The sequence below is a fragment of the Hippichthys cyanospilos genome, chromosome 21 (genome assembly GCF_059441005.1).
Source record: "Hippichthys cyanospilos isolate Australia breed blue-spotted pipefish chromosome 21, RoL_Hcya_1.0, whole genome shotgun sequence".
NCBI lineage: Eukaryota > Metazoa > Chordata > Actinopteri > Syngnathiformes > Syngnathidae > Hippichthys > Hippichthys cyanospilos.
Window position 1 is genome coordinate 14750167 of NC_142389.1, and position 24834 is coordinate 14775000.

The 24834-nt window shown below is 37.8% G+C and overlaps 2 protein-coding genes across 7 annotated transcripts in view; both read right to left on the reverse strand.

The window, feature by feature from the left end:
- The window catches only part of sh3bp5lb (SH3-binding domain protein 5-like, b), a 75079-nt gene extending 57425 nt beyond the window's left edge, over nucleotides 1–17654 (reverse strand). Inside the window, exons 1-4 of one of the 3 annotated variants that reach the window (XM_088404950.1) lie at nucleotides 17193–17654; nucleotides 14635–14697; nucleotides 14336–14464; nucleotides 7893–8054 (exon numbers count right to left, since the gene is read on the reverse strand). In XM_088404950.1, coding sequence (XP_088261076.1) covers nucleotides 7893–8054; nucleotides 14336–14464; nucleotides 14635–14697; nucleotides 17193–17456 — 618 coding nt within the window. In that variant the 5' untranslated portion in view covers nucleotides 17457–17654. The remainder of the gene's footprint in view (nucleotides 1–7892; nucleotides 8055–14335; nucleotides 14465–14634; nucleotides 14698–17192) is intronic. The other 2 variants (XM_088404951.1, XM_088404952.1) reach the window with 2 other exon arrangements.
- A 2088-nt stretch (nucleotides 17655–19742) lies between these two features.
- Nucleotides 19743–24834, reverse strand: part of gtf2h4 (general transcription factor IIH, polypeptide 4) — a 29983-nt gene continuing 24891 nt past the window's right edge. For 2 of the 4 annotated variants that reach the window (XR_015863932.1, XR_015863930.1), the window contains exons 11-14: nucleotides 24829–24834; nucleotides 22672–22733; nucleotides 20423–20505; nucleotides 19743–20048 (exon numbers count right to left, since the gene is read on the reverse strand). The exon at nucleotides 24829–24834 is cut by the window's right edge and continues 73 nt beyond it. Coding sequence is in view for 1 of the 4 variants with exons in the window: in XM_088404337.1 (XP_088260463.1) it covers nucleotides 19938–20048; nucleotides 22672–22733; nucleotides 24829–24834 (179 nt within the window). In the remaining 3 variants the exon portion in view is untranslated. The remainder of the gene's footprint in view (nucleotides 20049–20422; nucleotides 20506–22671; nucleotides 22734–24828) is intronic. The other 2 variants (XM_088404337.1, XR_015863931.1) reach the window with 2 other exon arrangements.

Below are 24834 nucleotides of genomic sequence, written 5' to 3' on the forward strand. Positions count from 1 at the left end.
AAAGCCCTTCTTGTAAATGATCTTATTACAGATCACATTCTTAAAGTGCTTGCTCTCTGCGAAACCTGGCTAAAACCAAATGAATTCTTATCATGAAATGAGGCCTCACCCCAAAACTTTGTGGGCTCACACATTGCCCGTCCTTGTAAAAAAGGGGGAGGTGTCGCCCTAATTTCAGAATCTGACCTTAAACTTAGCACGAGCACTAATCACACCAAGACATACAAATTACTCTTCCAAAATGATTCTTCTTAATAAAAACAACCCAAAATATTTATTTGACATAGTAGCACAGCTAACGCAACAGCAGCAGATAATCTTAGTTCCCTCCATTCAGCACACGATTTCATGCAATTCTTTACTCAGCGGATTCAGCTAATAAGGGACGAAATAAAAAAGGCAGCACCACTGTGAAGTTGCTTAAGAATGCTCTATACATAGTTTGTGTATTTCTCAGAAACATACTTCATTATTCACTGTCTATATATCTTTTGCTGTGTCAGTCTAATGCCCACCCAACTATGACACATCAGTCTAATGCCCACCCAACTATGACGTATACTTGTACTAAATAAAAGCTAGCTGCAGCTGGGAGGGGGGAGAGGAGAACGACTGTGGAGCCGAGAACACATTCTTTGTGTTCCTCCCTCCTTTCTCCCCCGCTGCAGCGGCACAAAATTGTACATTGTCTCTGCCTGAATTCCTTTTTACATCTGGTGACCGGCCACACGGGGTCTGCCCTTAACTGGACCCCACAACCATTTACCCCCAGTAGTTTGGACAATCAGGTTCAAGAAAGTCTGGTTACCCTGTCCCAGTTTGATTTAGTATCCCTGGAGTGTCTTACACACCTGGTTAATGCAGCAAAGCCGACGTCCTGCATGCTCGACCCATTTCCAGGCAAACTCGTTAAAGACTTATTCCCGGTCTTAGGGTCATCTGTCGTGAATATTATCAATCTGTCACTCTCCTCTGGCATTGCACCTGAAGCTTTTAAGACGGCCGTTATTCAACCATTACTTAAGAAACCTCACCGAAATCCTGAAAATCTCTTTACCTATAGGCCAGTGTCACACCTTCCGTTTATTGCCAAAATTCTTGAGAAAGTTGTAGCACAGCTTAGCGATTTTATGATAGATAACAATAGATTTGAACTCCTTCAGTCAGGTTTTAGGGCCAACCACTCAACTGAGACAGCCCTTGTAAAAGTGACGAATGATCTTCTCTTAGCCATGGATTCCAACATCTCATCAATATTATTATTGCTTGACCTTAGTGCCGCATTTGACACTATTGATCATCATATTCTTATAGAATGTCGTAAATCATGTGTTGGTATCTCGGGATCAGCACTTTCTTGGTTCAGATCTTGCATCCTGGGAAGGACACATAGTGTCTCTTATGGCAACGCGATCTCTGAATCTTTCTCCGTCTCATGTGGTGTCCCGCAGGGGTCAGTACTTGGTCCCTTACTGTTCAACATCTATATGACTCCTCTTGGCGATATTATACGTAAACATGTTATTAGTTTTCATTGCTATGCTGATGATACCCAACTGTATATGCCTTTAGAAATAGCAGATCTGTGCAAGTGCAGTAAACTGGAGGCCTGCCTTGCCGAGATTAAACAGTGGATGTCTTCCAATTGTCTGCTTCTCAACCCTAGTAAAACAGAGATGTTAATTATTGGCCCTGCTCATCATCAGCACTTGATTAAGAATACCACGTTGAACCTGGAAAACTGTACTATTTCCCAAAGTAGTTCTGCAAAAATTCGGCGTGATATTTGACTCAACTCTCTCTTTTCGAACACATATTAATAACGTGACAAGAACGACGTTTTTTCACCTTCGCAATATAGCTAAAATTCGCCCTATTCTTTCTCTTAGCAATGCAGAAACATTAATTCATGCATTTGTTACGTCGCGCCTAGACTATTGTAATGTTTTGTTTTCTGGACTTTCCATGTCCGACATTAAAAGCCTACAGTCTGTACAGAATGCAGCAGCGAGTCTATTGACAAGGACGAGAAAGTTCGATTCTCGATACTCCGATTCTAGCTGACCTGCATTGGCTTCCAATACACGTGAGATGTGATTTTAAGGTGCTGTTAATTACTTATAAAATTTTACACGGTTTAGCTCCTTCCTATCTCGTCGACTTAGTATCACCATGTGTTTCGTCCCGACAACTTCGATCACAAAATATCGGTTTGCTATCGACTTACGGCTAAAAAGAAGTCCGCGGGATCAAGGGCATTTTCCATTTGTGCGCCAGTACTATGGAATGCCCTACCTTTGGAAGTTCGCGCAGCCACCTCAGTAGAAATCTTTAAATCTCAACTAAAAACACATTTATAATCAAAAGCATTTATTTAATTGAGCCTGTCTGCAGCTTTCTTCTTTTTTCCTTTTTCCTGCCCTCCTCTTACGGCTCAGAGAGGGGACTAGCTAGATGGTGAAGGTTGACTTGACCGCCCCCATTTGGCCCTGCGCTGATCGACCATCAAGGGTTAGGAGATCGGCCGTCTGCGGTCCACTTGGTTGGAATGTGGGATGGTTCCTGCCCAATGGCATTGTCTGCGGTCAAGACATCACTGCACTATATACTGTAGCACAATATGTTTTCTGTAATCTATATTTTTTTATGTGTATGTCTGTATTTGGTACGTGCAGCATCCACTTCAACCTGTGGGCCTGGAAGGGGGCTCCTCCCACCCTCCCCTCCCTTCTGGAGGTTTCTGATTTTCCCTTAATTGGGTTTTTTGAGTTTTTCCTTCCCCTTCTGGGAGCTTTGACAGGGGATGCTGTTGTGTACCTTACACTGAAAAGATGTCTCTGTACGACTTCTTTTTTCGAAAGAGGTCTCCACATGACCTCTTTTCATCTGTGAAGCCCTTTAAGACTTCGGTGATTTGGGGCTATACAAATAAAATTTGGTTGATTGATTGATTAAATAAGTATAAAAAAGTAATATACGGCATGAAAAATCGGTAGTGAAAGGGTTAAATAAATTTAAAATGTTTCTATTATTTTAAATAGTAAAAAAAAGTCTTTATTAGTTGATATGAAATACTTAAATTGCAATAGATTTTTGCAGCTGGAAAATTCAGTCATGCTTAACAGTTTACAGGCTAAGGTAACCTGTATTATTTTTGCACTTAGTTTAGCTTGAACCCGGGATACAACGAGAATATTCAGAGGATTTGGTTTTGTACTTTCATTAACTTATTAAAAATCAATCTTAAATCACTGAGTAATTCTTCTATTTTGAACATCACTATTGCAGAGTGACTGTTGTGTTTTATGTCAATAAATTGCAGCGTATTTGTGTGATGAACGCAGTGTCCCTTTCCCCACCACACACACGTGCACACACAGACACACACACACACACACACACACACACACACACACACACACACATAGTTATGTCGAATTCAAAAGTTTCTTATTGCCTTACAATTACTAAAAAATAAAACTTATTAAAAAATTATTTTTTAGAGGCGGCATGGCTCGGTGGTAGAATGGTCATCTCCCTGCCGAGAGGCTGTGGGTTCAATCCCCCGACCATCATGACCATGTCGAAGTGTCCTTGATTAAGACACTGAACCCCTAATTGCCCCTGATGGTGCGTCATCAGTAGGTAAATGACTAGTTAGTGTAAAGCGGTTTGAGTACCCAAGGTAGAAAAGTGCGATATAAGTGAAAGTCCATTTGATGATTGATTGATTTTTATTGAACATATATATAACAAGCACAATAAAATAAAATGTGAACGCAAACAAGAAAAGAAGCAAATAAGAGAATTATCAGCATATGTTCAGTTAAATGAAATTTGCTGTATATGTTCAAAAGGAAGTAGGAAGAAGTTTAGAACATATCTAGTCCTACTCCTTGGATTCTATTTACCGAGATATCATTATATTGTTTCACATCACAAAAACATTCATATAAATAAGCTAATGTAATTCATTCATGCAGTTGTATTTCCATATGAATATATATGCTTATATTGTATGTATATAAATATACATAGATGCATAAACATATATACATAAATACTAACACAAACATACTGTATATCATATTTTTCACATGAAACAAATTTTTACACAATATCTGACTGTTCATTCATAATCTTTGTATTTTTCCAATACAATATTTTTAAAGCTCTTTTAGAACACAGACATGGATGTGCTTGTTTTCAGTTCGGTTTCATAGCCATTCCATAAATTGACAGCTTTAACAGATACACACATTTGCTTTATATTTGTTCTTATTTTCAATTTTTTTAAATCACTGGTAGCCCTTAGATCAGACATGTCCAAAGTCCGGCCTGGGGGCTAAATGCGGCCCGTGGTCAATTTCCATCCGGCCCGCAGCCTCCGTCACAAAATCAATAAAGTCTGGCCCGCATGGAGAATTAATACATTGGGCAGCAGCGCTGTTACCTGCGTGTGCTAAATGCTGCCATCTATCTCAAATTAGTATATGAGTGACTGAATGAGCCCCTAATTTTCTAAAATGGCGACAATCAACAAAAGGAGGAAAGTTGAGCTGCAGTGTGACGCTGTGAGCTGCAGTCAGCACTAGCAGCTTGATATCGCCAACTTTTACTGACAGCTGGATTAGGACAAGTTTCTGAGAGATTCGAGCATTTGGTAGGAAAATGCTAAGCTTGTTCGGTTCGACGTATTTGTGTGAGAAGACATTCTCGGTTATGAACTTAAATAAGAGCCGTGTGAGAACACGGCTATCAGACTCTCACTTACAAGACATCTTGCGCATCCATACTACTGCCATAGAGCCACACCTGGCCTTTGTCCTGCACTCCAGATCTCAGTTTCACCCATCACACTCATGCGGACAAGTCATTTTTCATTCACGATAAGTCTGAAAACGTTTTTTTTTTTTTTTTTTTTTAAGTTTTCACTCCAGAATAATAACCATTTAAAAATCCAATCAACATTTATAGTTACTAATTTCATATTTTAAATGAGCCCCGCACTTGTTGATTTGACTATTACTTGTTCATTTCTCTGTTATTGTGTTTAAAAATTCTATAAATATTAAACTGCCATGGTGAGATATTTTTTTATTATTATTTATTTATTTTTTATTAAATTGTACATATTGCTTCCTATCATGTAGGTAACTCTTTATCCAATTATACGCCACACCTTATACCATACCTCGCTAATTTGTCCATTAATATCTTATGATCGACAGTGTCAAAAGCTTTTTTTAGGTCAATAAAAATCCCAATCGTAAATTCATTTTTATCAATGCTAGTCGCAATCTACACAATCTACTAGTTCCAATACAGCCAGAGTGGTTGATCTTTTTTCTCTGAAGCGATATTGGTAGTCACTTAAGAGACTATGTTTCTCTATAAAATTATCAAGTCTGTGTAAAAATAATTTTTCTAGGATTTTTGATAATTGTGGAAGAAATGATATTGGCCGGTAGTTTGAAAATAAATGTTTGTTTCCACCTTTGTGGATTGGAATTATTTTTGCAGTTTTCATTTGCGATGGGAAAGTGGCAGTTTTGAAAGACAAGTTACAGATGTATGTAAATGGTTGTACTACATGCTCAATGATACATTTTATTAATGTCATATCATGTTAAAACAGTCCAAGGATTTGTTTAATTTTTAAAATTTTGACAATATTTAAGATTTCAGTGTCTTTCACAGCACCGAGGAACATAGTAGAGGGATTATTTTTCACACATTTATTTATTTCAATCTTTTTTATCGGCTCACAAATTTCATTGGCTAGTTTACTACCTATGTCAATGAAATATTTGTTCAATTCATTTGTTATACAGTGGTACCTCGGTACTCGACCATAATCCGTTCTGAGGTGGTGGTCGAGCACCGATTTGTTCGAACACCGAAAGCAATTTTCCCATAAGAAATAATGGAAAGTATGTGTGCACAAGTAAATGTGCACAAGCAGTACATGATAAAGATAAAGATAAATAAAGCATTATAAACCATTTTGTATAATTTACTTACGTTTTGGAGAGTGGTTGATGGCATACAGGAATGGATGTGGGGAGGACGGGAGGGAGTTACTCCTTCCATGATGACGCTAGCTAACTGCGACGCGAGGTCGGACACTCGTACACCACGTTCATATTTTGCTATAATTTCCTTCTTCGGTTCAATAGTGGTCCTCATTGTTTTCCTCTTTGCCTTCCCCTTATCACTGTCTTTCTTTGGATCCATTATTAAGGGCTAGAGCAACACGAAAAAGTTTAAATCCGGGAAGAAATACTCGAACAAACATCTTACTCCGCTGGGGGTCTGAGTTGAACTGGCGCTTACCCGCTGGCCGAGAAGGGCCGAGGAGCGCGTTCGGGTCGGCTCGGCTCGGCTAGTCGAGAACCGAAAATCTGTTCGAGGTCCGATGCATTATCTACTTGAATTTTTTGGTCGAGCACCGATTTGGTCGAGTATAGAGGCGGTCGAGTACCGAGGTACCACTGTATCTGGTATTTTGTCAATTGTTCTACTATTTTCATTTCTAAAATATTTGGGGATAATTAGATATTTTTTTTGCCATCATTGATTATATAATTTAATATTCTCCATGTCTCCTGAGTATTATTCCTGTTCTGTTCTAATAATGAATGGTAGTAGTCTTTCATAGTTTTCCTTATAATACTAGTTTGTTTTTGTTGTTCTTACAATTCAATTCAGATTTTTTTGTTCTTGATATTAAAAATTTTTTAATACATTTTTCTTTTTCCAAGGATTTTGTATCCCTTTTGTCATTGAACGTTTGTTTGAAATTCGATGCTTCCTATTTGTTTTCTGTGGACAATGTTTATCGAATAGAGAATTTATGATTAAGGAAAATTCTTGGTATGCAGAGTTAATGTCATCTTTAGAGTACATCTCAGACCAATTTTATTTTTCCAGCTCTTGTTTGAAGGCAACGATAGCACTTGGTGTTCTTATTCTTTTTGCTGATATATAATTTATTTGTTTTACCTTTATGTTGTGGCAATTTTGAAAGATTACAAAGATCGGCAAGTATCGCTTATATCATTTATTAAAGGTCCACTTGCTAATACATGGTCAATTTTGTTTATGAATATACAGTATTATCTATTAATGTGGCTGTTTCTGTTCTAATTCTAGTAGGCTTCGTGATAACTGGAAAAAGGCCATTGCCATGAATAATATTTATGAAATCTGTTGTTTTTTTTATGGTTCCTTGGGTTCAACAAATCAATGTTAAAATCCCCACAAAGTATCCACATTTTTTTATCATTATGATGATTAAGCATATTGGCTCTGGTATCATTGAAAATGTCCAGACAAGTTCCTGGAGTTCTGTATACACAGCTTATGATTATGTTTGGTGCTTTTCCAATTTGTATTTCTATTGTTAAACATTCCATTATATTATTCATAGCAAAGGTCGACCCCACAATCTCATTACTTCTTAATGATTTATCTACATATAGTGCAACTCCTCCTCCTATCTTGTTTGTCCTGTTCACTGTAAACAGTTTATAGCCTTCCATTTCCACTTCTATTCTCTTGTTGTTATCTAGCCATGTTTCTGATAATGCTAATATTTGAAATCTATTCATCTTACTTAAGAGTTTCTTAATATAGCCTATATTTTTACAGACTTCTGCTGTTAAAGTGTATGATTTACCATTAACCATCGATAAAAAAAAAAAAAAAAAAAAAATCAATTTCCACTTGCTCTTTGCTCGTAAACCGCCATTATTTTGATAGAATAAGCCTGGACAGGCTAATGTAGTTGGCAACTTATCAGATGAATTTAAATAAATCAACATTTTAAATATCACATTAAATTTCATGATGTAATGAATAATCCTTTGACTTAGTCCCATATGGCATACCTTGGCAGTAGCATGGTTCAGCATCTCCTGCCAGGTTGGATCCATAGTGTTCTTGTCAGCCAGCAGGCCTTGTTCAGCCACATACACCATTTCTCTGGCAGCAGTGTGCATGGACACAGCCCTTTCATATCTTAGAGCAGCTTTCTGGGTCTCCTGCTGTGCCTGAAATAGTAAAAAGTAGGCTTGATTATTTTTAGCATTAGCATATTTCTTCATTCAATTGCAAATACATCTTTACAGTATACAGTATGTGTATTCAGAGTCCAGGCTTTTCCAAACCTTTTGAAAATGGCTGGTACTACATGAGTCAAACGGGGTGCCGGCTTAATAAAGGACAAATAAAAACATCAATGCAACTAAGTAAGTCAGAACAATGATTCATAAAGGCAAAACCAAGGTAAAAAGACAAGAGAAATTTTAAAATTCATATATTCACTGTATTTTTGTGATTCTTGTATGAGAGGAAAAGTGTGTATGAATTTGTACCGTATTTTCCGCACTATAAGACAAACCGGATTATAAGGTGCACCCTCAATTAATGACATATTTTAAAACTTTTTCCATATATAAAGTGCACCGGATTATAAGGCGAACCCTCAATTAATGACATACTTTAAAACTTTTTCATTCACAATATAGTAATACTTAAAGTAATAACAATAATAACTCAAATAATAACTCTAAGCTCTCAATAACATAATAACTCAATGTCAATATGACCAACCTTGTTCAACTGTAAACACACAAAAGAAACGGGTATGGCTTACTTCATCAGTTCATTCCCCATCTACAGATCCCAATCTCAAAATTGAGCCATATATAAGGCGCACCATCGGCTTTTTTTTTTTTAAAGGCTTTTAGGTGCGCCTTATAGTGCGGAAAATACGATATATTTTAAATAACATGAGTATGTATTGCCATATTGCCGTGTGGAAAAAAATGACATTGTGTGGGGAAAAAAACAGTCTCCTGAGTCAGAAATTGTATCTATGCATTCTACATGTATGCATTCCATTTTATTTTAAGATCTGTACTAAAATGTGAATGTGATCATGTATTTGCCTTCATTCCAGTCTATTCTCTTCAGCACTTAGCTCTAACCAATTTTTAAAACATCCTATAGTACTGATGTAATGATGTGTCAAACAATAAAATAAATACAAATTCATACCACACCACTGGTCCACATAACATAATATGGCAAACAAAGATTAGTTCATACCTCTTCAAAAACAAATATCAACTCAGGTGAATTTTGGTACTTTCAACATGCATCCAAATCTCTGCACTTCAAAAACTGAATTAAGTACTGTGCTTTACCAGCATAATGACTAAGTAGAGTATACAATTTGATTTTTCATATGACAAACAATTTGGTTTTACATTGACGATTTACACAGTAGCAAGAAAAAGTACTGAATGTGAACCCTCTAAAATTACATGCATTTATTGATTCATCCAAATCATAACAATCGAAAATCACAGTCCACGGAAACTAATATCACACAATTACTTTATGTGTTCCCTTGCTTTTAATGAACATGTCATGTAAATATTCACACTGCAGGGTGTAAAACATCTGTAAAGCACCGGACTAATAACTATATAATAATTGGAGAAGGGCTGTGACGATTTCAATATTTTTGCATTTGGATATCTTATCTCATTGTGCATTTGTGTGTTGTACTATGTATATTGTTATACTACTATACAGCTGCAGCTGCTTTCATCAGTAATGGTAATAATATAAATTTTTGCTCCAACGCCTGCTCAAAATCATCTTCCAATGGGACTGTCAGTTCAATGAGGATGATCTTCTTAGTCTCTTCAGACCGCAATACATAAAATGGCCACAGGGTTGTCTGGACAACATGAGGGAATACCTTCATTTCCCATGATGGGGCCTTTTGCAGCAGATTACTTCTTATTGTTGCTGTGGTTGGTGGCTTTTGTCCCTTCCTCACGAAACTGATAGATGGTAATCAATGTTCCCTCTAATTTTCAATGCATCTGAGCATTCGCACAAACTCCCTGGGCAGGTTTTGGACTAAGGTGAGCAACTTCAGACACGCACATAGTGAGTCGTCATGTGCAAATCTGATGTCGCTCCCAAAGTGACCTATATTACATAACTCACATTTTGTCATTAATGAGCAAAGAAGGAGGGGGTTGGCTCTCAGTATATCCAGTGGCCAAGCTGCGATGAGGGCACAAGACAGCTCGGAACGCTAAGAATTCATGTGAACAGCACGGCCTGAAAATGTCCAGCAACTTTTAAACATATGTGTGGACTATTAATGTGCTTCTGGGTACTTATCCCGTAATTTATTCGGGTATAGCTGAGGTGACAACTACAAGCGTCATTCAGCACCAATACGGGAGAACGGTGCATCTATGATTGTTTTATTGCATTGTGTTGCCAAACAAATAAAAACTATTTTTGTTTGTTTTCAACAAGTCTGTTATCTTTTTTTTTTTTTTTTTTAAATCTTGAGCAATAAGTTTTTTAGACATGGCAGTGTAATGTATAATGCACTTCGAACCATGGTAATAAACAAAAATAAAATTTGCCCCATTCTTTCTCCTAGTGATGCTGAAACATTAATTCATGCCTGCAGTCTGTACAAAATGCAACATCAAGACCTTTGACAAGGACGAGAAAGTTCGATCATATTACTCCGATTCTAGTTGACCTGCATTGGCTTCAAATACACGAGATGTGATTTTAAGGTGTTGTTAATTACTTCTAAAATTTTACACAGTTTAGCTCCTTCCTATCTCGTCGACTTAGCATCACCATATGTTCCGTCCTGACAACTTCGGTCACAAAATGCCGGTTTGCTATCGACCCCACGGGCTAAAAAGAAGTCATCGGGATCAAGCGCATTTTCCATTCATGCGCCAGTACTATGGAATGCCCTACCTATGGAAGTTCGCGCTGCTACCTCAATAGAAATCTTTAAATCCCGACTAAAAACACATTTATTCTCAAAAGCATTTAGTTAATGGGCCTGTCTGCAGCTTTCTTTTTTTTTTCCTGCCCCCTTCTCCCGGCTCGGAGAGGGGGCTAGCTAGATGGTGAAGGTTGACTTGACCGCCCCCATTTGGCCCTGCGCTGATCGACCATTGCGGGTTATGAGATCGACCGTCTGCGGTCCACTTGATTGGACTGTGGGAAGGTTCCTGACCAATGGCTTTGCCTGCTGTCAAGTCATCATTGCACTATATAGCACAATATGTTTTTTGTAATCTATATTGTGTACCTGCATTTGTCTGTATTTGGTACATGCAGCATCCAGTTCAACCTGTGGGCCCTTCTGAAGGTTTCTGATTTTCCCCAAATTGGGGTTTTTGAGTTTTTCCTTCCTCTTCTGGGAGCTTTGACAGGGGATGCTGTTGAGTACCTTACACCGAAAAGATGTGTCTGTATGACTTCTTTTTTCGAAAGAAGTCTCAACATGACCTCTTTTCATCTGTGAAGCCCTTTGAGACTTCGATGATTCAGGGCTATACAAATAAAATTTGATTGATTGATTGATAGTAAAATGATCAGATTTATTTATTCCATGAAAAAATGGATCACCATTTAGTTGAATCAAAATACCTTCTTCATTTTTAGTTTCACTCTGTTGATGTTGATGCCAAGATGCGCATTCAAAGTTACAAGTACTATGAGGACATCTTGCGTCATCACTTCAGAGTTTAGCTTGCTGTCTTGCTCGGACTAAGCCTAAACTCGTTAAGGAAGAGACTCTATTGAAATAAATGACCTAACCAAGGAAAAATATTCATACAGAACATAAAGCAAATGGCCTGTAATCAACAAAACACTAAACTTCAATATGTACACAAAATAAAATAACACGAAGAAGATAAGAAGATAAAATCTAAAACAATGTATGATAACTCCATATTTATTCACAAATCCATATTACTCACATACATGTAAATGGATGAAAGTACTGTCTGTACAATACTAAATATGTTACAAACAATTGTGACTGTTAATGCTCCCGATATGCTCAGAGATGAACCAACTGGCACACGTTTTCCCCATACCTTTCCCCATACTATCAATTTAGCTGCTCACTTGAAAACATTCATTTTCATATCTTTTTTGCCATAAATGTACTGAGAAATATCAATATTTTTAATTTGAGCAACAATTTTTCACATAATATTTTGGTACTATGAAATGACAATGTATGTTCTACCTTTTTTTATTTTATTTTATACAATAGAAGCTATGCAGCTTATAGTAAGCTTAAAAAAATTGCAGTGACCATGCTATTTTTGTGGAAAAAGCCATGCCCCTTACAAGTCAAAACTTAAAAGTAAAAAATAAAAACATAATTAAAAAATAATATATAACACGTTGTCTCCCTTTCTTATTCAGGCTTGCAAAGATAGGGAGCCCCTAAAGGGACATGGACAAAAAAAAATTATTGCGAGATCTCACAATACTTATTGCGGGATCCTGCAATACATATTGCAAGCGCTTGCAATATTTATTGTGAGAGCTCGCAATCCTAGTTCCTACATCTGTGAACCGGAAGTTAAACAAACGATGGAGCAACCTGAACTGACTCATCATCCGTGGGAGAAGTTCATTGTTTTTTATTTTAGTATTGCCCTAACTTATAAAGACATCAAATATGTTCTTGCACATAGACATGGCTTTGACATAAGTGAGAAACATCTGAAAAGAATATTTAGGGCGACGGGGCTTTCTCGCCGTGATGGCTACTTAAGTAAAGTTGGCAAGACATTCAATTCAGAACCAATTTCAGATTCAAAATGATTTGATTCATTCAAAATGATTTCTGCTTCAATCTATTGATGTGCAAAGAATCATCACACAACTTCAGTCTGCTTTGCAAGAGAGAATAAAAAAGGGAAACAGTGTCTTTTTTTTTTTTTTTACATTTACTAAATTTCGATTTTTGGACAACCACTACTCTTTAATGTTAGCTATAAATTTGATAACTTTCATATTATAAAATAAGATTGAACAAAATTTTTAAAAATATTGCGCAAATGAAAAATATTAATATTTCTCAGTATATTTATGACAGACGAGAGATGAAAATAAACCTTTTCAAGTGAGATTCTGATTGCAATTTCAGAGCCAAAACAAAATATTTCAGTCCTAGAGTGTACTACATTGCATCTTATGGCAAATTGTACATCTTGGGTCTGTTTTTCACTGATCAGATTCTAACAGAGTTTGTCACTTACCTATTATCAAAGTTAAAGATGGCAAGTACAAAAGACAAAAACTAATTATGGAACAAAATACAGTGGACCCCCGTGTTATAGCGTAGCTGGCTTACGTTTTTTTCATGGTGTGATGTGGAATACCTGTACTGAGTTTTTTTCGTCCCCTCTTTATGGTATGTTCCCAGTTTTGCGAGAAAAACAACTGCCATGACCATAGAGGCTTGGCTGTATTTGTGTTGTTTTGTCTCCATCTGCAGGTGTTTTTAGGTAATTGCACTTATTTTCAGTTGCCGTCAATGACTCCATGCAACGGTCACTACAATGCTGGTCTGCTATTGGTCGGCGTCTACTCACAGAGATGGTGGTCTGCTAATGGTCGGCCTCACTCGTTTCAAAATGGCAGAACGGTAAAGCTTTGTTCTATCGTGAGTGGTTACAAAACCGTATTTATAGTGCATTTTACTGCTTAATTCAAAGTTTAAAGGGTTAGCCATGGGTCCCAAGATTGCTAGTGATGTTAAAGAGAGAAGTAAGAAGATGATTTATATGGAAACAGCTGGTGATAATCAAAAAATACGAAGCTAGCTTAGCCTAGGCTAACCTTACAAGGGAATATGGGCATAACAAGCGCCACTCAAAGGTAAATAACGCCTTTCTATAGTTTTTATTTATGATGCTTTCTGATTGTATACATATATATTATATATACCGTTTTTTCCGCACTATAAGGCGCACCTAATAGCCTTATTTTTATTTTAAAAGCTGATGGTGCGCCTTACATATGGATCAATCTTGAGATTGGGATTGGTAGATGGGGAATGAACTGATAAATTAAGTATTACCAGTTTCTTTTGTGTGTTTACAGTTGAACAAGGTTGGTCACATTGACATTGAGTTTTTATGCTACTGAGAGATATTATTTGAGTTATTATTGTTATGACTTTGAGTATTACTATATTGTGATTGAAAAAGTTTTAAAATATGTCATTAATTGAGGGTGCCGCTTTTAATCCGGTGTGCCTTATAGTGCGGAAAATACGGTATGTAGCACTTACTATACTATTTTGGTACCAATTTTTAATATGTAAGTACAATTTTGATGTTTTTGCCTGGTTTGCCTGATTCTAACTGCATTAGCTATTTACATAGGTTTCGATTGCGCGCCATATGGTGAATTTATCTTAGAAGCCCAACCGCGCAACGGATTATACAAAATAGACTACCTCTTTGGCCAGTCTGCGAGCTTCATAGTAAGGCCTGGCTTTCTCAATGCAGGCACCAAGTTGAGAGCCATGAGCATTGAGCTTCCGAGCAGAATCTGTGAGAATTTTCCTGTAGCTGGACCTGGCATCCTAAAGACAGTTTACACATGAATACACATCCAAAACCGGTTAAATAGTAAGCCATGATGTGATTGTGATTGTGACACTCAAGTGAAATCCGAGATACACAGTCAATTTGATGTAACAGCTGGTATTGGAACTGTAGTTTAAAAGAAAGAAAAAAACCTCTCCTCTCTCACATCCAAATTAAGCTCCAACTTGTTGATCTCATCGCTGGCCTGGTTGAGGTGCTCTAGTTCCTCCTGGTAAACACAGGGAATTTATTAGCAAGACAAAAATATTTATTATCGTTGTCAGTTATACTCAAAATAGTAGACAAGCGGAACCTTGATTTACCATTCCTTGAACCAGTGGAACACTCCTTCTTCAATTGGCAGAATTTACTGTTCACCACTCAAGGGCTTCTTTGTACCGTTCCTTTCTAAGTCTTTTTGTTAGTTCAAGAAGTGGCCACACTTCGCTTCAACGCCAGCAAACTGCGTTGTGATGCCATCAACAGAGACTTGTCACATGTTTTCATCTGCTCTCTTGGCGTATTTAAACATAATGTACTATAGACTGGAGAAGGATAAAAAGTGTCACTTTGGCGGCGTTGTTGACTTGTGCAGTAAGATTACTGTCAAAAATACATATGCATGTTAAACCATTCATATCCATAATCGTCTGCAATAGTTATCACTTGACAGTTCTTGTCTAAATTGTGTGGGTTTGATTTTTTTTTCTCTTCTGATTACAAAACATGTTTTCCTACCAGTTTTGCTCACATGAAAGTCAAAATGCCGAGTACGGATGGAATGGCCACTTCAACCTGAGTTCAACACACCAAGAATGTTGAATAGCCTTTCGGGAATAATTAGGGAAAATAGAGTCCATTTACCGCCACCTAGAGTATGGGAGGATATCGTCTGACTGCAGAAAGAGTATTACTGCAAGTGGTGCAAAACGTGTGCTGGCGCATCTAGTATAAACCAAGCTAGACTATTGCCAGAGGCTTGTTTTTGCCGTAGTGAATTTCAGTGCAACACAAATTGGGGGGGGGGGGGGGGGGGGGGGTGTCGTTGTATGAGGAAGTAAGACAGAGAGAGGCTTCAATGCTTGGATTTTTTATTACACAAAGGGGCATTTGTTTGCACATGCAGGTTTCGTTGTAGAGGAGTTTTACTGTAATTCCTCCATCTTAAATACATTTAAAGTATCTTTAGGGTTCCCCTAAAAATGCTGCTCTATAATTGTAAACATAGCTCTTGTCCCTTAATAAGAGATGAAAAACATATTTTTCATGTTTAGATTTTAAAGGAATGAAAAAAAAAATCAAAGGTAAATAGATTTGCATTTACATGCGTCTTTCTACCTTAGGTACTGTTGGAATTTGTAAATAAGGTTTTACCTTGTTAACAGGCATTTCCTGCACGCACTAACATGGCGTTTTTCTACCTGAGGTACTCAAAGTGCTTTACACTGACACTTTGTTTACCTACTGATGATGCAACACTAAGAGCAACTTGGAGTTCAGTGTCTTGCTCGAGGACACTCCAACATCAATCATAATGATGGTGAGTGGATCGACCCACTGGCTCTTGAACATTGTGATGTTCGCAAGCTAAGCCATGACTGGTCGTTATCTCAGCCTTAAGCTGTACAGTGTTCTCTCCCTATATCGCGGTTCATCTTTCACGGCTTCGCTGCTTCACAGATTATTTACAGTGTGGATATTTTTTACAGTGCATTGTGTTCTGAATCCTGATTGGCTCAGGGACTTTACTGTTGTCTAGAAATAAAATATTGACGCTGTACTGTATTGGTTTTTCACTTGTCAATTTATTACAAAAGGCAAGAGGATCAAAAAGTTTGCTTTCATCTCTCCTGTATCTCTCCTGTAACCGGCCGTGTGCGCTCAGATCAGCACATACACCCACGTTACGAACATTCTTGTAGGCACATTGATTGACAGCTTGGTCTCTGGGAGCCAATCACGTGACTCGTTGGCGTGCCGAGAGCAAACGCACACTCTGTGAGTCTACAAAGAAAGCAACGGAGAAATGCACAGATTTGGAAATCTGACTTGTACCTAGATGTTTTTTGTAATAAATTGAAATTTCAAGTGTATTGTTATGATATAAGAGGCTTCGCTTTAATTCGATGTTCAGGCATATCCATTTATAAAAATCTTCTTGCTCAGAAAAAGAAAGAGCGTCACCAACTACCCATAAAAATGTTCTTCTCTCGAAGAAAGACTCCTGTACCTTCAGTAGAAACAAACACAAAAGCGGAGCAGAGCCAGGACAAAGAGGCATAGCTGGGACTGTGAAATACGCGAGTGACAATGTTTCCAACTTTGTATTACTATATTAAAATTATTGTTTTTAAACAAATTTTGGGCTTTAAAACAGGTTTAGATTTTTGGCTTTATTCCATAGTTCAGTATTGCACTGTAAAATAATATTTTTTTTAAAAGCTGACTACTTCACAGATTTCACTTTGCGCGTGTTATTTTTGGAACGTAACCCCGCGATAAACGAGGGATCACTGTAATGTCATTTTCTGTCAACGAGTGGCAAAACACCCACAACAGAATACGATTATACAGATGAGTTGACATTGGAGTGTAAAAGAGATTGTGAATTCAGCACACGGCAAAAACTCTGTGAAAATTCGCTTCTGGTTATAAATTACCCACACGACAAATATATGACTGGCTGTTTTAAAGATAGATGGGAGAGTTCGCTTAGCATATTACCTGTATTCTCGGATCCAGCTCCTCCTCATATTTGCCAGCATCCTCTTCATCTTCGGGTTTCACCTGGTACTGAGCTTCTTCGCCACAACCACGCTCAGATTTCCCATGCATACCTTTGACCGTTTCGTCTTTTCCCCTTCGCCTTAACACCACAGTGCTCCCATCACCACTTTTCGCCTCTCCCCCAGGGGTCTCTTCTCTCAAGTCTAACCGTTTGGAAAACCCTGCATCGGCTAGACATTCACGCGAGGTTCCGGGCTCCATTAGCGGCCTGTCGTTCGCCTGTCCCTAAGACCGTGCTTGCCATGAAACGAGTCGACTTCTACGTGTCCTGCATCGGGCTTTTCGTGACGAAACTTTGCATTAGCACGTTGGAACGTTGCGTTGAGGCTTCCAAGCAGGAATTTGCTGTCAAGCTAATGCTAGCTAAACGAGATCCATCCCAGAGAGCTGTGTGCGTGTGCGTGTGCGTATGCGTGTGCATGTGCGTGAGCGTGAGTAGACAGAATGGATGCACATGACTCCTAACAACTCCAGATTTGGGCGTCATCTACAATAATAGCGCTGCTCAAACATTTAGCAGTCTGTGAAACAAAATTACGAAGTTTTGAAACGCGTTGTTTTAACGGATATACCTCTTCATTAACAATGACAAAATGAGAATTTCAAATATTTAATTTATGAATTACTGTGATTCAGTATATGGACTATTTAACAATACGCTTTTGTCAATTTGGAAAAGTGGTGGTATTCTTCAAATCCACAGGTGTTATATAAATAATTGTGAGCCTAGCATAGTTTTATTATTTATCATTTTTGTTTCTACCTTTTTTAAATTCTTTAGGATTCATTGTCCATCCTTCCATTTTTTTTTTTTTACTCTCACGGGGTCGCAGGTTTGGTGGTGCCTATCCTAGCGGGCTTTGGGTAGTAGGGGCTTTGGGTAGCAGCCAGGGGACACCCTGAACTGGTTGCCAGCCAATTGCAGGGCACACAGGGACAAACAACTATTCACGCACCCAATCACACTGAAGGACAATTTATTATGTCCAATTCACCTGCCATGCATGTTTTTTGGAATGTGGGAGGAAGCTGGGGTGCCCAAAGAGAACCCACACAGGCTCAGGGAGAACATGCAAACTCCACACAGGAAGGCTGGAGCCAGCTGGATTCAAACTCGGGACCCTTTAACTGTGAGGCGGACATGCAATTCACTGTACCACTGAGCCTGGATTATTTTTTTAAACTGTATTTTCTCCTATTGTTTGTTTGTCAGTCAGAGATGTTGTTAATGTATTTCGTACTTTGAATTGAAGTTATTACAGAAAGAAAAATCACAGGTGGCAAACTTTGCCACATCACCACATCATTTTATGTGGCCTGCAAAATCTAATCAAGCATGTTAACTTCTACAATGCTTGCTAAAATCTGTACCAATTTTTTCATTGCCATATGTATTAAATAGTGACTATGTTTTTTTTATATCAAATTCCTTATTACAGTAACTTCAAGAACATTATAGAAAAAATTATCTTAGAAATGCTAAAATTAAAAAACAACTAATCGATTAAAAGACAAATGGCTGTCATACTGTAGCCACAACATTTTCAATCTGTTACTTATAAGTTGGAAAGGAGGGGGAAAGGTTCGGTGTTTACCCATAGCATTTTGTGTCATGACCGCAAAGTCTCGCTCACATATTTGGAGCGACAGGCTCCATAGGGCATGCATAGAATTTATTTTTGTTATAAGTTATCGACTCATTCAAAGCTCTAACTGGTCTCATGAAATAATCCGCAACCTTTGACTTTATTTTTTTTTTGGATACAGCCCCTTTAATTTTTGGGATAAGATACGGTCCTGGGGGGTAGAGGACCGCATATAAAAAATAAAAATTACATATGTATGGATGGAAGTCATGCCACTGAAACAAAAAACAAAAAAACAATAATTAAAAATGTTAGTTATCTCGCCCTCAAAAGCAATCTTCCCGTCACAAAGCACTCGCTGAAAGTGGGAAAGTGCTCACCAGCGACTCGTAGTTATGTTGATAGATTGAACAGCTCGAATCACATATCAATTTCTTAGTATCATGCTAACAGAGATGCATAAAAATAAAGAAAAAGCTAATTCGGTTCCATACTCGTGCAGTGTGTGGCAGTTTTAGTTCATCGTCCTGCTTGTCATTCATTTTTTGAGTTAGCGCCACTTGTTACAAGAGGGTGAGTGCAGCTTCTCCCGCCTGCGTCAAGTCATCAGTCCAATCTGAATAATCTACTCCCTCCGCTGTCCCTCTGCATGAATGCAAATGGTTGGGCCAACTTCTGACGTGGAACCCTCACGACCAGGAACTCAAGAGTTCCAGTACTGTTTGGTGTGAAAGGGTCTTTTGATATTTATGGGCTAGAAGTTTTTTTGTTTTTGTTTTTTTGAATACAAATAATAATGTAATTGTGACTCCAATTATGCATTTGCCACTTATTGTGCTTGCTGCTCAGCTTCTTAATAATGTGTTCTGAAAGGTACTTTAAATGTGTAAGCAGAGTAGTCTTCACATTTGCAAGATTTTTTTATTTTTTTAAGAACACATTTCCTTTACGATGAACTTATACAAATGTGGGTCACGGCTTGATAAAAGTAGGAAAATTAAAGAGCCAGGCTAACAGTTGAGAATAGCTACTCGTGAAAAGTAAAAGTACATCTGAAGTGGTGGCAAAGCCTTCTTCATGTTTCCTCTTCTCCTGGTTATGTGTGAGACTTCTGTTGTTTCCAGAACCTCTTGACCTCACTGTGTCCGTGTGGTGTCACCACCATCACCCTGTGAGTGACATCTTGCCACACCAAACAATCCAGACCCTGCAGCAAAACAACTCAATGAGAACATGGACGGTTACATCAAAAGGGCCCTAACACGGTAATCCAACTTTTTGGAGCCTTTACCCATGTTACAATGCTATTTAGTCACCCTAAACACACCCAAAGTTTTATTTGTCTTCTTTGACCCTCTCTGAGTATTAATGCTCTTTGCTGTGATCACCACCAGCCACGATTAGCGAAAAAGACTAAGTCTCACTGGATTACATCATGCTACGTGGAACATAATCATACCACCCCTACTAAACCCGAGTACCTATCACTCGTGTAGACTAAAAACATGTCCTCATTATCTGAGCAGCATTGCCCCTTTCACTTTCTTGTTTGCATTGAAATGTTGAAGAAAATTACTGCACCTCGTTGGCCAAGTAAACATCATCTTTTGTCTACCACATAGGTATCCTCACTTGGATTTTAGGTGTGCTGGAGTCTATCCCATCTAAATGCAGAAAGACATTTTTTAGATAAGGAGTTCACAAAAGATTTACTTGCTTGCCTAATTGATGGCAAAAGTTCTTCATAAACCCAGCTATTCAGACAAAACAAATAAAATATTTCCCTCCCTTTTGCAGCCTTCAAATGAAGCCTTTTTCTGATCTCTGTGTTGAATTTAATGGGGCTGTATCAGTACAGTCTGGTACAGTGTTCCCTCATTTTTTTGCGGTAAATGGGGACCAACACCCCCCTCCCCAACCCCCCACCCCCGTGAAAAGTGAAATCAAAGCAAAAGTGAAGTTATTCTATCATGGCGATCCAATTAAAACACATGGTGCGCGTTATTAAAATGATGAAAAAATGATTAAATTATGGTACTTTTAGACAGATTTCTTCATCGTACATCAAATAACATACTGTTGCGGTTGGGGGGGGGCAAGACAAGTGCGAGACAATGTGTGTGTTGCACGCATAGACGCAAATGCTGAAAATAATGTTGCAACAATAAAACAACTTACAGTTTCAATTAGGAGTGTAAATGTTTTACCAAGAAAACAATCCGATTCAAATCTTGATTCACAGGCCACGATCCGATTCAGGGACAATTCATTATGACAAGTAAATGATTCGGTACGATTCGATTCAATACAAATGAACGATATTGTCAATGGGGCCCATACACGTGTAATTTCACCTTTTGTTTATTTAGTGTCCAAGAAATAATACACTAGGCCTACTCAACATGAATGTAACCCTGATAATGTACTGAAATGCAAAACTGGCAGGTTTGCAAAACTTCCTGCTAATACACTGAGCTGAGGTTAGATATAAAAAAAAAATGTTATTTAACAAAACAGTTGCCAATCAAAGGAAAAAAATAACTTCAAACTTCAGGTGTGACTGTCATTGAAGATTCTGGTTTGTAAGACGTGATTCCTGAATTCCCAGTCTGGGGAAATATGGTGCGCCGTAATCGTCACATACGAGTTGGCTGCACACGAAGTCCACGCATCCGTGGTGATTGCCACCTTCTCTGCTTGGAAAAGTTCTTGTTAAACTTCATCCTTTAATTTGTACATTTCAGGGACACACTTCTCAGAAAAATACTGTCGGGACGGTATCTTGTACCGTTTTTATCATCTCCCAAAAGCTGTCACTTTCAACAACACTATATGGCCGTAAATCTTTGGCAATGAATTAAGCGATAGACGCCGTTATTGCCTTGGAACTTGTTGAGTTGTGACATAATTGCAGCTGGAAAAACTGTTGTTTGTGCTGTTTGGGTTAGCTGTGCTATCCACGACTTAAATAAATTTGGCAAGATATTGGCAGATTCGGACTTTCGCGATCAATACCTCTCAGCCAAAACGTTATCTAAACACCAAAGTTGCCTCTAGCCGCGCTAGCATCCTGCTCACCAGCGTCTGCCCCTCCGTGTCGTCTCACCAGGTGGGTGCTCAGATTTGTTGTGCTTCCAGTGTATTTGATGGTGGCTCTGCAGAGTTTGCAAATTGCCTGGCTTTTGTCGAGCTTTCTATTTTCCTTTAAAAATCCAAACAATATCCATACGTTGGATTTCAGATGAGGAGCGCTGAATATTTAGTCCGTATCATCCGCCATATTACTGCACGCTCTACGCAGTCGACGTCACGGGTTAAACGTCAACACTGAAATCTCGTAAGAGTTTATACTACGCTTAGCCAAAGAGAAGAGCATAACAACGGCAGTTGGGACACCGATTTTCAGCCATAAATCCGGGCCATCGGATCGCTCTTAGTATATTTTAACCGATTCAGGGCTCCATTGACCGATGCACTCGTATCTCATACGTTACAGATCGATAATCGATTTGAATCGGTTTGTCTTTACACCACTAGTTTCAATGCTTTATTTCTTTGAGACAGCTGAATATGAATTTGTCGAAAAGCCCTAAAAGTCATCATCATCATGATCTGACACGACAAATATGTACTCCAATTTAAATCTTGGATGTCCTCTGCTTCCTGCTCGTCATTTGCACAAACATCCTCATTACTCTTCAACAGGTAGTCATCTTCGGACTTGTCTATATTGCTTAAAATGGAAGTCTCCAGAAATGCTTTGCTGAAGCCTTTTTTACCCAAGTATCAACTTTAAAAATTTAAAAAGAAAGAAAGAACGTAAAACAAACCTGAGCTCTGTCTCGCAGCACCTCAAAGTCAGCCTGAGAGAGAAATTGGTTATAAAGCACACCTGAAAAGAACAAGGAGATAAAAAAGTTACACTACTATTATAAAACTAGAAACCGAAAACAGCATATAAAGCTTTTATGTTTTCCTTTGGCTGAAATGCCAATTAAAGAAAATTCAACAACGGCAGCCAGAACACTGGGTAATGGAACTCACAACATATGATAACATCCATATTCCACATAATGAAAATGTAGTATGTATTGTACTATGTCCGCAGCATAATTCCTATTACGCCAATAATATTACATTAAAAGTGGAGAAACAAGAATATGAAATCCTACAGCAAAGTGGAAACTATAGTGTAACATTGCACTATAAGAACTCAGATAACAGGATAAGCTACCTAACCTTTTTTTTCTGTCATCACATCCAGGACTAATCTATTAGCGTAGACCAGCGCTTCTCAAATAGTAGGGCTGGCCCCCTGGTGGGGCGCGAAGTGATGCCAGAGGAGGCGCGGAGGATGAAAAAGGTTTTGTATTTAGAATGATTGATTGAATATATATCACATGCCAAAATTTAAAAACAAAGCAGAAAGAAAGAGAACAAAATATTAATGAATATCACAGCTCAATATGGTTTACATTTTTAAAGGGAGGAACAAAATCTTGTCAAGTCCTACACCTAGTTTTCATCATGTAAATGCTGTGGTTGGTTGTTCATACATAAAAACTCATCCTAAAACTAAATATGCTCATTGTCAAAAGAATCAGCGAAAAAATAAAAGTGAAAAATTTTTTTAAAAAAGAATTAACCTAGTTATATAAAGAAAATTCCAATGTGTTTATAATGATTGATGATTTTTTTTTTTGGTAACATTTTATCTCTAAATCTTTTTGAACACAGTTTGTGATTTAAAAAAAACATTTTTAGATTTGTTAATATTAACAAATAAATTAACACATTTAACAAACATATTTGCTTTATATTTGTTCTTATCTTCATATTTTTAAGTCACTTGTGCACTTTAAACCATAACAGCTACCTCTTTCATTTCATACAGCTTCTGAATACTGCTACAAAGGTGGTTATTGTATTCTCTGTACATTAATTGATTTGACTAACATTTAATTTAGTAAATAATCAATTAGAGATTGACCAATATGTTTTATTCAGGGTTGATTATCTGTTCAAATAAGAGGTATGGGACCTCTTATACCATATATCTCTATTTTTTTCCAATAATATACAGTTACGTATAGTATCAAAAGCCTATTTTTTTTTTAAGTCTTACTTGACTTGTCACTGATACTAACGAAATTGCAGAGGTGATGTTTCGGGGCTAAAGGTAGCACTTTTAGGAGGCTTTTTTTTTTTCTACACCCAGATCTTGCAGACGAAATCTCATGACGAGATCTCGAGTAAATAATTAGAAAACATGACCTGCGAGATCAAAACAAATATAGTGGACTAAGTTGTAAAAAAAAGTTTGTTTTGCTGAATACAGTCAAAAAAGTAAATGGACAATACAGTAATTCCTCTTGTTTATCGCATGGTTTACGTTCCAAAAGTAACACGTGCAAAGTGAAATCCGTGAAGTAGCCAGCTTTATTTTTTTAATTATTTTACAATTCAATACTAAACTATAGAATAAAACCAAAAATCAAAACCTGTTTTAAAGCCCCAAATTTGTTTAAAACAATCAATTTAATATAGTAATACAAAGTTGGAAACACTCGCGTATTTCACAGTCCCAGCTATGCCTCTTCGTCCTGAACCCGCACATTGTTATGAGCAGTTGTTGAGCTTTCTTTTTTCTGAGCAAGAAGGTTTTTATAAACGGATATGCCCGAACATTGAGTTAAAGTGAAGTCTATTATATATCAAAACAATACACTTGAAACTTCAATTTATTACAGAAGAAATCTAGGTAAAAGTCAGACTTCCAAAGCTGTGCATTTCTCTGTTGCTCTTGGGAGGCACACAGACGTGTGTGTTTCCTCTCGGCACGCCAACAAGTCACGTGATTGGATCACAGAGACCAAGCTGTCAATCAATGTGCTTACTAGCACGTTTGTAATGTGTGTGCTGAGCTGAGCAGACAGTACACACACACATATACATTTATGCACATCAAGATCAGAAAATCCACTCACCCTCAG